The sequence below is a fragment of the Pongo pygmaeus genome, chromosome 14, assembly GCF_028885625.2.
Source record: "Pongo pygmaeus isolate AG05252 chromosome 14, NHGRI_mPonPyg2-v2.0_pri, whole genome shotgun sequence".
Lineage (NCBI taxonomy): Eukaryota > Metazoa > Chordata > Mammalia > Primates > Hominidae > Pongo > Pongo pygmaeus.
Window position 1 is genome coordinate 26,561,354 of NC_072387.2, and position 13,260 is coordinate 26,574,613.

The 13,260-nt window shown below is 44.5% G+C and overlaps 1 protein-coding gene across 37 annotated transcripts in view; it reads left to right on the forward strand.

Annotated features, from left to right (window-relative positions):
* The first annotated feature begins 209 nt into the window (after nucleotides 1–209).
* The window catches only part of IFT88 (intraflagellar transport 88), a 133,856-nt gene continuing 120,805 nt past the window's right edge, over nucleotides 210–13,260 (forward strand). For 4 of the 37 annotated variants that reach the window (XM_063650575.1, XM_063650576.1, XM_063650573.1 and 1 more), the window contains exons 1-2: nucleotides 383–610; nucleotides 7,809–7,904. In XM_063650575.1, the coding sequence (XP_063506645.1) occupies nucleotides 7,815–7,904 (90 nt within the window). In that variant the 5' untranslated portion in view covers nucleotides 383–610; nucleotides 7,809–7,814. Of the gene's footprint in view, nucleotides 611–1,027; nucleotides 1,147–1,241; nucleotides 1,352–3,111; nucleotides 3,215–7,798; nucleotides 7,905–13,260 lie in introns of those variants that run through there. The other 33 variants (XM_063650571.1, XM_054447256.2, XM_063650583.1 and 30 more) reach the window with 22 other exon arrangements.

A 13,260-nucleotide genomic window follows, 5' to 3' on the forward strand; every position in this document is an offset into this window, starting at 1 on the left:
CTCCGGGAGCTATCTCACAGTAAACTTACTATCATCCTTTGGGCATCTGCTTTACGGATGAGTTCATCAGGATTTAAAGGATCTTGGTTCCATATCCTTCCCCTTCCTCACAGAGGCCGCCAGCCCGGAGCCCCTCTAGGCCCTCCTCCCTCCTGCAGCTACTGGCCGCGAGCCTTTCCCTCCCCGCCCCCTTCACACAGGCCGCCCCCAGCCTCCCAACCCCCCGGTTCCGCTCCACGGGAGGCCCCGGCCTCCCTGCCCTCTCCTCCCCCGTTCTCCCCGCATCGCCCGGCTTCCCTCAAGCCGCTGGCACCCTCCCCTCAACACCCTCCGCCCACCGCCACTCCCTTCCGCTGCGGGGTACCCGGCTTCCTTCTCTCTGACCCGCCGTTCTCCGCCCCCACCCACTTCCCCAGGCCTCCCGCACCACCCTCTTCCCGCCGCGCTCCCTCCCGCCCCCGCGCTTCCGGCCCCGCCCGCCCCCGCGCGGAGGACTGTGGGAGCGGCTTCCTTGGATTCCGCGCTTGGCAACGGCTCAGCGTCGTGCTTTGGCCAACCGCCGCGTCGTCCCTGGGCCCGACTAACTGTCGCCCGCTTCCCTCAGCGTGAGGTAGGAGAAGGGCGCTGGGGCCTAGTGCTTCAGGGCCCCTGGCAGCCGTGCCCCTGTGGCGTCCTGTGTGCCGCGCCCCGCCGAGGGCCTCTTCGCCCGTCTCTTGCCCTCCCCTACCGGCCCCGGGGCGGTCTGAGGCGGGGCCCCAAATGGACTCGGCCTGCCCCTGCTTTTCTCCCTCAGGCTCCTGAGTTGTCCACTCAGAAACGCGGGCGTTGTTTCTCACGTCGGTGTCCCCACCTCACAGGCTTTTCTTGCTCCTCTGAACTGGGACGGGCGTCGCTGACCGCTTGGCGATGCCTGTCCCAAGTCCCAGTCACGCCTGACAGGGAAACTCAAAACCCAGTTAGATGACTGCGCCAGCTCTGGAATCGCACAGCAGAGACGGTGCATATCGCCCTTTAATTTTCTTGTTAGGTAAAGCACTTGAAATTGCCTGATGAAAGTTGAATCAGGAATGAAGATAAAAGTACACAGCAGAATGCAGAAAGCGCGTACTTAGCCTCACAAAGATGGAAACATTCCAAAAACGTGAAGTACTCTTGTCTCAAGATTCTTTCTAAGCCTAAAATTACACTTTTACTAGTCCGATTTTCTGGTTGTGAGTTTTGTTTTGTTTTGTTTTTTTGAGAAACTGCAGTAGGCTTCTTGGAAATAGACCAAGGGTGTCCGATCTTTGGCTTCCCTGGGCCACATCGGAAGAATTGTCTTGGGCCACATATGAAATACACAAACACTAAGGTAGCTGATGAGCTTTAAAAAAATCGCAAAAAAAAACTCATAATGCTTTCAGAAACTTTACGAATTTGTGTTGGGCCACATTCAAAGCCGTCCTGTGCCACGTGCGGGCCGGGGTTGGAAAAGCTTGAAGTAGACTGTTCATAGTCAGTAGAAGAGTATTAAAAAACATACCTTTCACTTAAAAAAAAAAAAAAGGCTTTGCTAGCATTTAATTTATATTAAACGTAGGTGGCATCATCCCCAGATTATTTCAACATGGAAGGTTTGTTACGTGTATAAGCTGCTTTGGAAATAGCCCGGAGAATCCAGAAACCGTGGGTTGTATAACAACAGTTGTTCTGCCACCCATAGCCATTAGCCATGCTTGATTCTCTTCACCTTTCCTGGCCTCACTTTCCACATCTTTTAATATTTGTATGTTCCACAAGATGTCTATTCAACTAAAGTCTCAAGTCAAACCCTTTAAAAATCTGGTTGCAACCTAGCAGAAAGGATTTCTCATTCTAAAAGTTGCTTCCTTCTGTAACTTATGTGTCAACTAAGCTGACTTAAATAGGGTTCATAATCCGAAATGATGGTTCAGAATAGTGGTTCTCAAAGTGGTCCCCAGACCAGTAGCCTCAGCATCACTTGGGTTTGAGAACCACTGGTTTAGTATTATCTGAGCTAAAGCTTTTAATTAAATATATTTTATATATCTTTTACCAGTGACTTTTAATACCTTCTTTTTTTTTTTTTTTTTTTTTTTTTTTGAGACGGAGTTGCGCTCTGTTGCCCAGAGGCTGGAGTGCAGTGGCGCGATCTCGGCTTACTGCAAGCTCCGCCTCCCGGGTTCACGCCATTCTCCTGCCTCAGCCTCCCGAGGAGCTGGGACTACTGGTGCCCGCCACCATGCCCAGCTAATTTTTTGTATTTTTAATAGAGACAGGGTTCACCGTGTTAGCCAGGATGGTCTCGATCTCCTGACCTCGTGATCTGCCCGCCTCGGCCTCCCAAAGTGCTGGGATTACAGGCGTGAGCCACGACGCGCGGCCCTTTTAATACCTTTTGAAGCTGTTTTGGAATGACCATTTCTATGTGGGTGACATTTGCCCTCATAGTAGTTAATTTTCATCTTCAAAAAATAATGAGAAATTAACTCAAAACGGATCAATGACGTAAATATAGGAGCTAAAACTGTTAGAAAAAAAGCATAGGTATAAATATGCTTGACCTTAGATTAGGCAGCTCTTTCTTAGGTATGATACCAAAAGTACATGCAACCAAAGAAAAAATAAATTGTATATCATCAAAATTTAAAACTTTTGGCCAGGCACGGTGGCTCACGCCTGTAATCCCAGCACTTTGGGAGGCTGAGGCGGGCAGATCACGAGGTCAGGAGATCGAGACCATCCTGGCTAACACGGTGAAACCCTGTCTCTACTAAAAATACAAAAAATTAGCCGGGCGTGGTGGCGGGCGCCTGTAGTCCCAGCTGCTGGAGAGGCTGAGGCAGGAGAATGGCGTGAACCCGGGAGGCGGAGCTTGAAGTGAGCCGAGATGGCGCCACTGCACTCCAGCCTGGGTGACAGAGCGAGACTCTGTCTCAAAAAAAAAAAAAAAAATTTAAAACTTTTGTGCTTCAAAGGATAGTACAAAGAATGTAGAACGATGAGGTACAGAATGGAAGAAAGTATTTGTAAATCATTTATATAATGTTTAGTATCAGGAATATATACAGGATCCTTGTAATTCATGTGATAACCCGATTTTTAGGAATGAGCAGGCCGGGCGCAGTGGCTCACGCCTGTTATCCCAGCACTTTGGGAGGCCGAGGTGGGCGGATCACAAGGTCAGGAGATCGAGACCATACCGGCTAACACGGTGAAACCCCGTCTCTACAAAAAATACACACACACACACACACACACACACACACACACACGAAAAATTAGCCGGGCTTGGTGGTGGGCGCCTGTAGTCCCAGCTACTCGGGAGGCTGAGGCAGGAGAATGACGTGAAACCGGGAGGTGGAGCTTGCAGTGAGCCATACCACTGCCCTCTAGCCTAGGCGACAGAGCGAGATTCCGTCTCAAAAAAAAAAAATGAGCAAAAGATCTGAACAGACATTTCTCCAAAGAGATATAGAAATGGATAATAAGCAGATGAAAAGATACTCAACATCATTAGTCATCAGGGGGATGCAAGTCAATACTACAATGAGATACCATTTCATACTCACTAGAATTGCTATAATCAAAAACAGGAACAGTAACAAGTGTTGGCTAGGACATGGATAAATTGGAAACTTCATGCATTGCAGGTGGGATGTAAAATAGTGCAGCCACTTTGGAAAACAGTCTAGCTGTTCCTCCAAAAGTTAAACATAGAGTTTCTATATGATCCAGCAATTCCTTTCCTAGATGTATTCCCAATAGAATTGGACATACATATGCATGCTAAAACTTGTACACACACATACATAGTGATGTTATTCATAAAAGTCAAAAAGTGGAAACAATTCAAACGTCCATTAACTAATGAATGGATAAGCAAAATGTTGCAAATGTATTATTTGGCCATAAAAAGTAATGAAATATTGATACATACTACTGCGTGGATGAACCTTGGAAGCATTATGCTAAGTTAGAGACCAGACACAAAAGGCTACATATTGTGTAATTTCCTTAATATGAAATGTCCAGAATTGGCAAATCTATAGAGACAGAAAATAGATTAATGGTTGCCAGGGACTGGGGAAAGGGAAGGGAGGCATGGAGAGCTGCTAACAGGCCCCATATTTCTTTATGGGATGATGAAAATGTTCTGGAATTACATACTGAAGATGGTTGCACAACCTTGTGAATATACTAAAAACCACTGAATTATGCACCTTGAAACGTTAAATTGTATGCTATACTAATTATAGTGCAAAAACTAATAACTTTGTTAGTATTTAAAATATATAAATAATTTTTAAAGGTTATGAGAAGCCACATATATGTGGTATTATGCTGAGAAAAAGATGAAGCTGAAAATTTATTTTTTATTTTTTTATTTTTATTTTTAGTTATTTTTATTATTTATTTATTTATTTTTTGAGACAGAGTCTGGCTGTGTCACCCAGGCAGGAGTATGGTGGCGCAATCTTGGCCCACTGCAACCTCCGCCTCCCAGGTTCAGGCCATTCTCCTGCCTCAGCCTCCTGAGTACCTGGGATTACAGGTGCTTGCCATCATGCCCGGCTAATTTTTTTGTATTTTTAGTAGAGACGGGGTTTCACCATATTAGCCAGGATGGTCTCGATTTCCTGACCTCATGATCTGCCCGCCTCGGCCTCCCAAAGTGCTGGGATTATAGGCGTGAGCCACTGCGCCCAGCCTAAGCTGAAAATTTCTTAGGAATTTGCTGGTGCACTTAAAATGTACAGGCCTTAAGAAAATATGTATTTGCTTTAAAGAAAATACATTTCTTGAATGCTAGCAATACTACATTTCTTGGGTAATTAGCCGTCCTCCACCTCCCACCCCTCAAATTGCCTAAAATATTGACTTGATTTGAATGATACTTCCAGGAATCCTTGCCAGATTCTTTAGTAATTATTAGATTTACAGTATATCTATATGGTAATTTCATTTCTCCCATGCTTTTGTCCAAGTCAAAATGTAGAGATGAATCTTGAAATTTTACATTTTTATTTGGGAAGAAAGAATTGCAGTTTGAGGACCAGGTGGTCTTTGGTATGTCCAAAGAACAAAGAGAAGGTTGGAGGTTTATCAAAAGGAGAAGTGTTATGTAGTGCTCTTTGAGAAAGTTCACTGGAACTAGTGAGGTTCTGGGAAGCTGGCAAGTTCTAATTGGTGGGTAGCTGTGATGGGCAGAATTAGTCCTATATTTGCAGCAAGTTATCTCAGCAGCTATAAATAAAATTGGCCTCAGGTTTTAGCAGCCAGTTTCAGCAGCCAGACTTGCAGAGAATTCCATTCTTCAAGCAATGTTATGGGTCCTGAGTGCCTCCCCACCAACACACCCCAGCTTCTTGACTCTGTTTTAGTTGGGTATGACAAGAATGACTCAATTTGTATGATCAGCTTTCACTCTTCTGTTTCACTTTGCTTTGGTATCTTTTTTTTCTGTCTTGCATTTTTTCCCTCAACATTTCATTATGAAAATTTTCAAACATGCAGCAAGGTTTAAAGAATTTTATGTTGAATGTTACTCCTGCTACCTAGATTCCACCGTTAACCTTTTTCTATAGCTGCTTTATCATGTACTTATCCATTTACCTATCTCTCAATCCATCTATCAAGCCATCTTTTTTTTTTAGAGACAGAGTCTCGCTCTGTCACCCAGGTTGGAGTGCAGTGGCATGATCTCAGCTCACTGCAACCTCTGCTTCCTGGGTTCAAGCGATTCTCGTGCCTCAGCCTCCCGAGTAGCTGGAATTACAGATGTGCACCACCATGCCCTGCTAGTTTTTGTATTTTTAGTAGCGATGGGGTTTCACCATGTTGACCAAGCTGGTCTCAAACTCCTGACCTCAAGTAATCCACCCGTCTTGGCCTTCCAAAGTGCTGGAATTACAGGCACGAGCTACGGTGCCCAGCCTAAGCTGTCTTATTTTATGTATAAGCTAAATTACAGCTATTACATGTTCCCTGAAATACCAGCATGCATATCAATTATACAGTTCAATATTTGTTTATAGTTCTTACTTTTGAGATAAAATTTACAAAGCAGAAATCTCAGTGTACATTTGCTGAATTTTCACAAATGCATACACTTGTGCGCCTCAAACCCCTGCCAAGATATAGAACATTTATCATCACCCCAGAAAATTCTCTCCTGTCCCTTTCCATTCAATCCCTATCCCCCATCCCCAAGAAGCGACCTCAGTTCTGATGGTTTTCTACTGCAAATTAGCTTTGCCTGTTTGAGAACTTCATATAAAGGAAACAGTGCATAATGTACGCTTTATGTAAGGCTTCTTTCACTCAGCATAATTGGGATTCTTTTTTATTGCTGGATAGTACTTCATTGCATAAATATGCCAAATTTTGCTTGTCCATTTCACTGATGGGTATCTGGTTTGTTTCTGATTTTTCAGTATTATGAATAAAGCTGTGACAAAGAAAAAAAGGTTTAATTTGTGGCAAAGAAAAGAAAGGTTTAATTTGAAGAATGAGAGTCTCCTCTAAATTACCAGGTCCAGAGAGGCGTGGGAGTGAAACAGCAGTCACATCTCCTTTACCTTCTTGGGCTAAGTAATCATGTCTTGAAACTTGCTTGCTATTGCCACAAGTAGCTATAAATTAATCTAACAATGTCACAGTCTGGATACTATAACCCATACAATGTAGCCAATCACTAATCAACATTATTTTTGTAAACCAGTGAGAATTTCTGACAGACAGCTTTGTATCAGCCCACTCCCTGCCCCACTTTTTTGCCTTTAAAGATCTGCTTGAAACAAAGGCCAAATGGAGCACCTGTCCAAGGTTACATGAAGTCTGAGTGTTCTGGGCAGGCAGCCATCCTCATTTTGGCTCAAGTAAACTTTTTAGAATTGTATTTTATGCCTCAATTCCTTTCTTTAGGTCGACAGCTGCTATGAACATTCTTATACAAATCTTTTTGTAGACATATGTTTTCATTCCTCTTGAGTAAATATTTTTGAGTGGAATTGCTGGGTGATAAAAAGGTACATGTTAATTTTATGAAACTGCAAGACTTTTCTCCCAAAGCGTATCATTTTACACTCCCATCAGCAATGTGTGAATACTCTGGTTGCTCCACATCTTTGCTGACATTATGTGTTGTTGGTCTTTTTAATTTTACACATTCTGATGGGTATGTGGTGGTTTCTGCCTTGCATTTTAATTGACTGTTGCATATCTTTCTTCTGCACTTGATACTAAGCTCCATGAAAATCAGGACAATCAATTGTACCCCCTCTAGTGCCTGTCACTGTTCTTTCAGTGTCATAGTTGTGAAATAAATGTAAAATGAGGGCAATAACTTAATGTTTTGACATCTAGTTTTGGGAATTTGATGTGAAAAAAATTGAAGCCATGAAAATATATATAGATAAATTTGACCAGAAATGTCATTAAATAGTTATACTTGATTGGAATTAAGAATTATTTCTGGCCTGGCATGGTGGCTCATGCTGGTAATCCCAGCATTTTGGGAGGCCAAAGTGAGAGGATCACTTGAGCTCAAGAAATTGAGTCCAGCCTGGGCAACATAGGGAGATCCCATCTTTACAAAAAATTTCAAACTTAGTTGGGTGTGGTGGTGCAAGCCTGTAGTACCAGGGAGGCTGAGGTGGGAGGATCACTTGTGCCAGAGAGATCAAGGCTATAGTGAGCTGTGATTGTGCTACTGCATTCCAGCCTGGGCAACAGAGCAAGACATATCTCAAAAAAAAAAATATTTCTTATACCAAGAACATATTTACACTGCCAGTTTTTCCTAGGTACAAATGATGCAAAATGTGCACCTGGCTCCAGAGACAGATGAAGATGATCTTTATTCCGGCTATAATGACTACAATCCAATCTATGATATCGAGGTAACAAAAGCTAGTTGTTTTTTACATTGGTCTTGGTTAACCAGCTGGTTTATGAAGACTGTAGATTTGAGAGTTCTACTTTATTATGCTTTAGATTAAATAAGCTGATTCAAAAACCTAGAAAAGTGCTATTACAGAAGACTCTACTGACTTCAACCAAAAATAATAATTGCAGCAGAAGGAAAGATCATGAGACAGTTTACAAAAATGAATTCAGGTGAATTATATATACTTGTATTCTTCAGCACTAGCTATCCAAATGTGTAAAAGACTTAGATCACCTGAAGGTATTTAAAATTAGGGTTTTAAAAAAAATTCTAAAGTTGAAATGTCTTTTTTTTTTTTTTTAAATTTTTGTGAGTACATAGTAGGTGCATATATTTATGGGGAATACGGGATATTTTGATACAGGCATACGATGTGTAATAATCACATAAGGGTAAATAGGGTTTCTGTTACATCAAGCATTTATCCTTTGTGTTTGAAACAATCCGATTATATTCTTTTAGTTATTTTTAAATGTACAATTAAATTATTGACTATAGTCACCCCATTTGCTATCAAATACTAGATCTTATGCTTTCTTTCTGTTTTTTTTTTTGGTGTGTGTGTGTACTTATTAACCATTCCTACCCCCTCTCCTGCCACTACCCTTACCAGTCTCTGGTAATCGTCCTTCTATTCTCTATCTCCTTGAGTTCAGTTGTTTTAATTTTTAGATCCCAGAAATAAGCGAAAACATGTGATGTTTGTCTTTCTGTGCCTGGCTTATTTCACTTAATAGAATGGCCTCCAGTTCCATCCACGTTATTGCAAATGACAGGATCTCATTCTTTTTTATGGCTAGTTTTCCATTGCATATATGTACATTTTCTTTATCCATTTGTCTGTTGACAGACTCTTAGGTTGCTTCCAAATCTTGGCTATTGTGAATACTGCTGCAGCAAACATGGGAGTGCAGATGTCTTTTTGATATACTGTTATATAGTTTGTGGATTTATCCCCACCCACATCTCATGTTGAATTGTAATACCCAGCATTGGAGGTGAGACCTGGTGGGAGGTGATAGGATCATGAGAGTGGATTTCTCATGAATGGTTTAGCATTATTTTCTTGGTGCCATCCTCACCCCATGTGATGTGACTGTTCCCATTTTGCCTTCTGTCATGAGTGAAAGCTCCCTGAGGCCTCCCCAGAAACTGAGCAGATACTGATGTCATGCTTGTACAGCCTGCAGAACGATGAGCCAATCAAACCTCTTTTCTTTATAAATTACCCAATCTCAGGCATTCTTTGGTGCAAAAGTAACTGCAGTTTTTGCCATTTTAATTGCAAAACTGCAATTACTTTTGCGCCAACCTAATAGCAATGCAAGAATGGCCTGGTACATACTGATTTCTTTTCTTTTGAGTATATTCCTAGCAGTGGGATTGTTTGATCATATGATAGATCTATTTTTAGTTTTTTTTTTTCAATCGATGGTTTATTGAATCCAAGGATGCCTAACACACAGATACGAAAGGCTGACTGTACTTCATTGTGTACTTCTGAAAACCAAGGTCATTCTTGAACATAACCACAGTACAATTATTAGAATGAGAAAATTAACACGAATACAGTAGAATTATTTAACCTATAGATTTTTTCCAGATTTGCCAATTGTTCTAATAATATCCTTAACAGCAAAAGAAAATCTTGGATCATGTATTGCATTCAGTTGTCCTGTCTTTAGTTTCCTTTGTTCTGGAATGGTCTTTCTTTGTTTTTATTTCATCATGATTTTTGAATAGATCACTTATTTTGTAGAATATCTCTCAATTTTGGGGTTGTCTGATGTCTGTTCTTGATTGCATTTGGGGTTTTGTACTTATGGCAGGAACAGGTTGTGTTTTTTAAGGTGGCAGATAATAACATGCTGATAGGAATGAACCAATAGAGGGGAAAAGAGAGGACAGTTGCTGGATGATGCTCTTGAGGGGTGGGAGAGCGGGAGGGCTGAGTTCAGCCTGAGGACTAAGCACTGAATTTGGCTGGGGATGGATTTTTTTTCTTTTGCCAGTGGAATATATGATAGATTGTGAGAAGAGAAAAGAGTTGAGTGGGTGTTCAAGGGAAAGATCATCCAGGGATGGACCAGGGGCATGAGGGCAATGGGGACAAGAAAGAGGTGTTGGCAGAATGGAATGCGGGGCCCGGTAGGGCTGAAGAGTCATTAGAGTTGGGGAACTGTAGAAAAGGAGTGGGGTTGGTCATCGAAGAGTGAGGTGCATGAAGTTGTAGCTATTGATAATGAAAACAAAATGAAGATTTTGACCAGAGAAATGGGTGATTCAAGCAGGTGGAAGAAAATATCATTGGATGGAAGGGAGATAAAGTAACAGACGGGATTTGAGGATCATTAGATATGGAAATTAGTGAGAATCGTGGCTGAAGTCATGCCAAAAAGCATGGTAGTGTGCTAGAAGCCAGAATCCTCCAGAAATGGAGACAGCTCATTCTGGGAGCTTCCCAGGACCCTGCTGAGTTCTGAGACCCTCTCTTCATTCCACTGAGAGTGGTGTGAGGAAGAGGGAGTGTGTCTCGTTTGGAGTAGTTGGACCTCTGGAGAATGCTTCTTTTTCTGTTTGTTTGTTTTTATTTATGAAGTATTTATTGATCATTCTTGGGTGTTTCTCGGAGAGGGGGATATGGGAGGGTCATAGGATAATAGTGGAGAGAAGGTCAGGAGATACACACATGAACAAAGGTCTCTGGTTTTCCTAGGCAGAGGTCCCTGCGGCCTTCCACAGTGTTTGTGTCCCTGGGTACTTGAGATTAGGGAGTGGTGATGACTCTTAAAGAGCATGCTGCCTTCAAGCATCTGTTTAACAAGGCACATCTTGCACCGCCCTTAATCCATTTAACCCTGAGTTGACACAGCACATGTTTCAGAGAGCACGGGGCTGGGGGAAAGGCCATAGATCAACAGCATCCCAAGGCAGAAGAATTTCTCCTAGTCAGAACAAAATGGAGTCTCCTATGCCCACCTTTTTCTACACAGACACAGCAACAATCCGATCTCTCCTTCCTTTCCCCACACTTCCCCCCCTTCTTTTCAACAAAACCGCCATCGACCTCATGGCCCGCTCCCGATGGTCGCTGTCTCTTCGGAGCTGTTGGGTACACCTCCCAGACAGGGCGGCCGGGCAGAGGCGCTCCTCACCTCCCAGACAGGGCGGCCGGGCAGAGGCGCTCCTCGCTTCCCAGATGGGCCGCCGGGCAGAGGCGCTCCTCACCCCCCAGATGGGGTGGCCGGGCAGAGACGCTTCTCACCTCCCAGATGGGGCGGCCGGCAGAGGTGCTCCTCACTTCCTCCCAGACGGGGTGGCAGCCAGGCAGAGGCGCTCCTCACCTCCCAGACGGGGCGGCCGGGCAGAGGCGCTCCTCACTTCCCAGAGGGGGCGGCCGGGCAGAGGCGCTCCTCACTTCCCAGACGGGGCGGCCGGGGGCAGAGGCGCTCCTCACTTCCCAGACGGGGCGGCTGGGCAGAGACGCTCCTCACTTCCTCCCAGATGGGGTGGCAGCCAGGCAGAGGCGCTCCTCACTTCCCAGACGGGGCGGCCGGGCAGAGGTGCTCCTCACTTCCCAGACGGGGTGGCCGGGCAGAGGCGCTCCTCACTTCCCAGACGGGGCGGCCGGGCAGAGGTGCTCCTCACTTCCTCCCAGACGGGGTGGCGGCCGGGCAGAGGCACTCCTCACCTCCCAGACGGGGTGGCTGGGCAGAGGGGCTCCTCACATCCCAGACGGGGCGGCCGGGCAGAGGCGCTCCTCACCTCCCAGACGGAGTGGCGGCCGGGCAGAGGTGCTCCTCACTTCCTCCCAGACGGAGTGGCGGCCGGGCAGAGGCACTCCTCACCTCCCAGACGGGGTGGCCGGGCAGAGGGGCTCCTCACATCCCAGACGATGGGCGGCCAGGCAGAGGTGCTCCTCACCTCCCAGACGGAGTGGCGGCGGGGCAGAGGCTGTAATCCTAGCACTCTAAGAGGCCAAGGCGGAGGCTGGTAGGTGGAGGTTGTAGCGAGCCGAGATCACGCCACTGCACTCCAGCCTGAGCGCCATTGAGCATTGAGTGAGCGAGACTCCGTCTGCAATCCCAGCACCTCGGGAGACCGAGGCAGGCAGATCACTCGAGGCCAGGAGCTGGAGACCAGCCCGGTCAACAGGGCGAAACCCCGTCTCCACCAAAAATACAAAAACCATTCAGGCGTGGCGGCGCGCGCCTGCAATCCCAGGCACTGGGCAGGCCGAGGCAGGAGAGTCACAGGAGCCCGAGGCAGGGGGGTTGCAGCGAGCCGGGATCATGGCAGTACAGTCCAGCTTCGGCAACAGAGGGAGACCGAAAAAAGAGGGAAAGGGAGACCAAAGAAAGGGGAGAGGGAGGGGGAGGGGGACGGGGAGGGGGAGGGGGAGGGAGAGGGAGAGCTATTTTTAGTTTTTTGAGGAACCTCTAAACTGTTCTCCATAGTGGTTGTACTAATTTACATTCTCACTAACAGTATATGAGGGTTCCCTTTTCTCCACATTCTCACTAGCATTTGTTATTACCTGTCCTTTGGATAAAAGCCATTTTAACTGGAATGAGATGACATCTCATTGTAGTTTTGATTTCCATTTCTCTGATGGTCAATGTTGAGCACTTTTTTCATATACATGCTTGCCATTTGTATGTCTTCTTTTTAGAAATATCTATTCAGATCTTTTGCCCATTTTTAAATCAGATTATTAAATTTTTTCCTATAGAGTTGTTTGAGTTCCTTACATATTCTGGTTATTAATCCCTTGTCAGAGGGATAGTTTATAAATATTTTTTCCCATTCTGTGGGTTGTCTCTTCACTTCGTTGTTTCCTTTGTTGTACAGAAGCTTTTTAACTTGATGTGATCTCATTTGTCCATTTTTCCTTTGATTGCCTGTGCTTGTAGGGTATTACTCAATAAGTCTTTGCCCAGTCCAGTATCCTGGAGAGTTTCCCTAGTGTTTTCTTTTAGTAGTTTCGTAGTTTGAGGTCTTAGATTTCTAAGTCCTTAATCCATTTTTATTTGATTTTTGCATATGGTGAGAGATAAGTGTCTAGTTTCATTCTTCTGCATGTGGATATTCAGTTTTCTCAGCACCATTTATTGAAGAGACTGTCTTTCCTAATGTATGTTTCTGGCACCTTTGTCAAAAATGAGTTCACTGTAGATGTCTAGATTTGTTTCTGGGTTCTCTATTCTGTTCCATTAGTCTGTCTATTTTTATGCCAGTATCATGCTGTTTTGGTTACTATAGCTCTGTAGTATAATTTGAAGTCAGGTAATGTAATTCTTTCAGTTTTG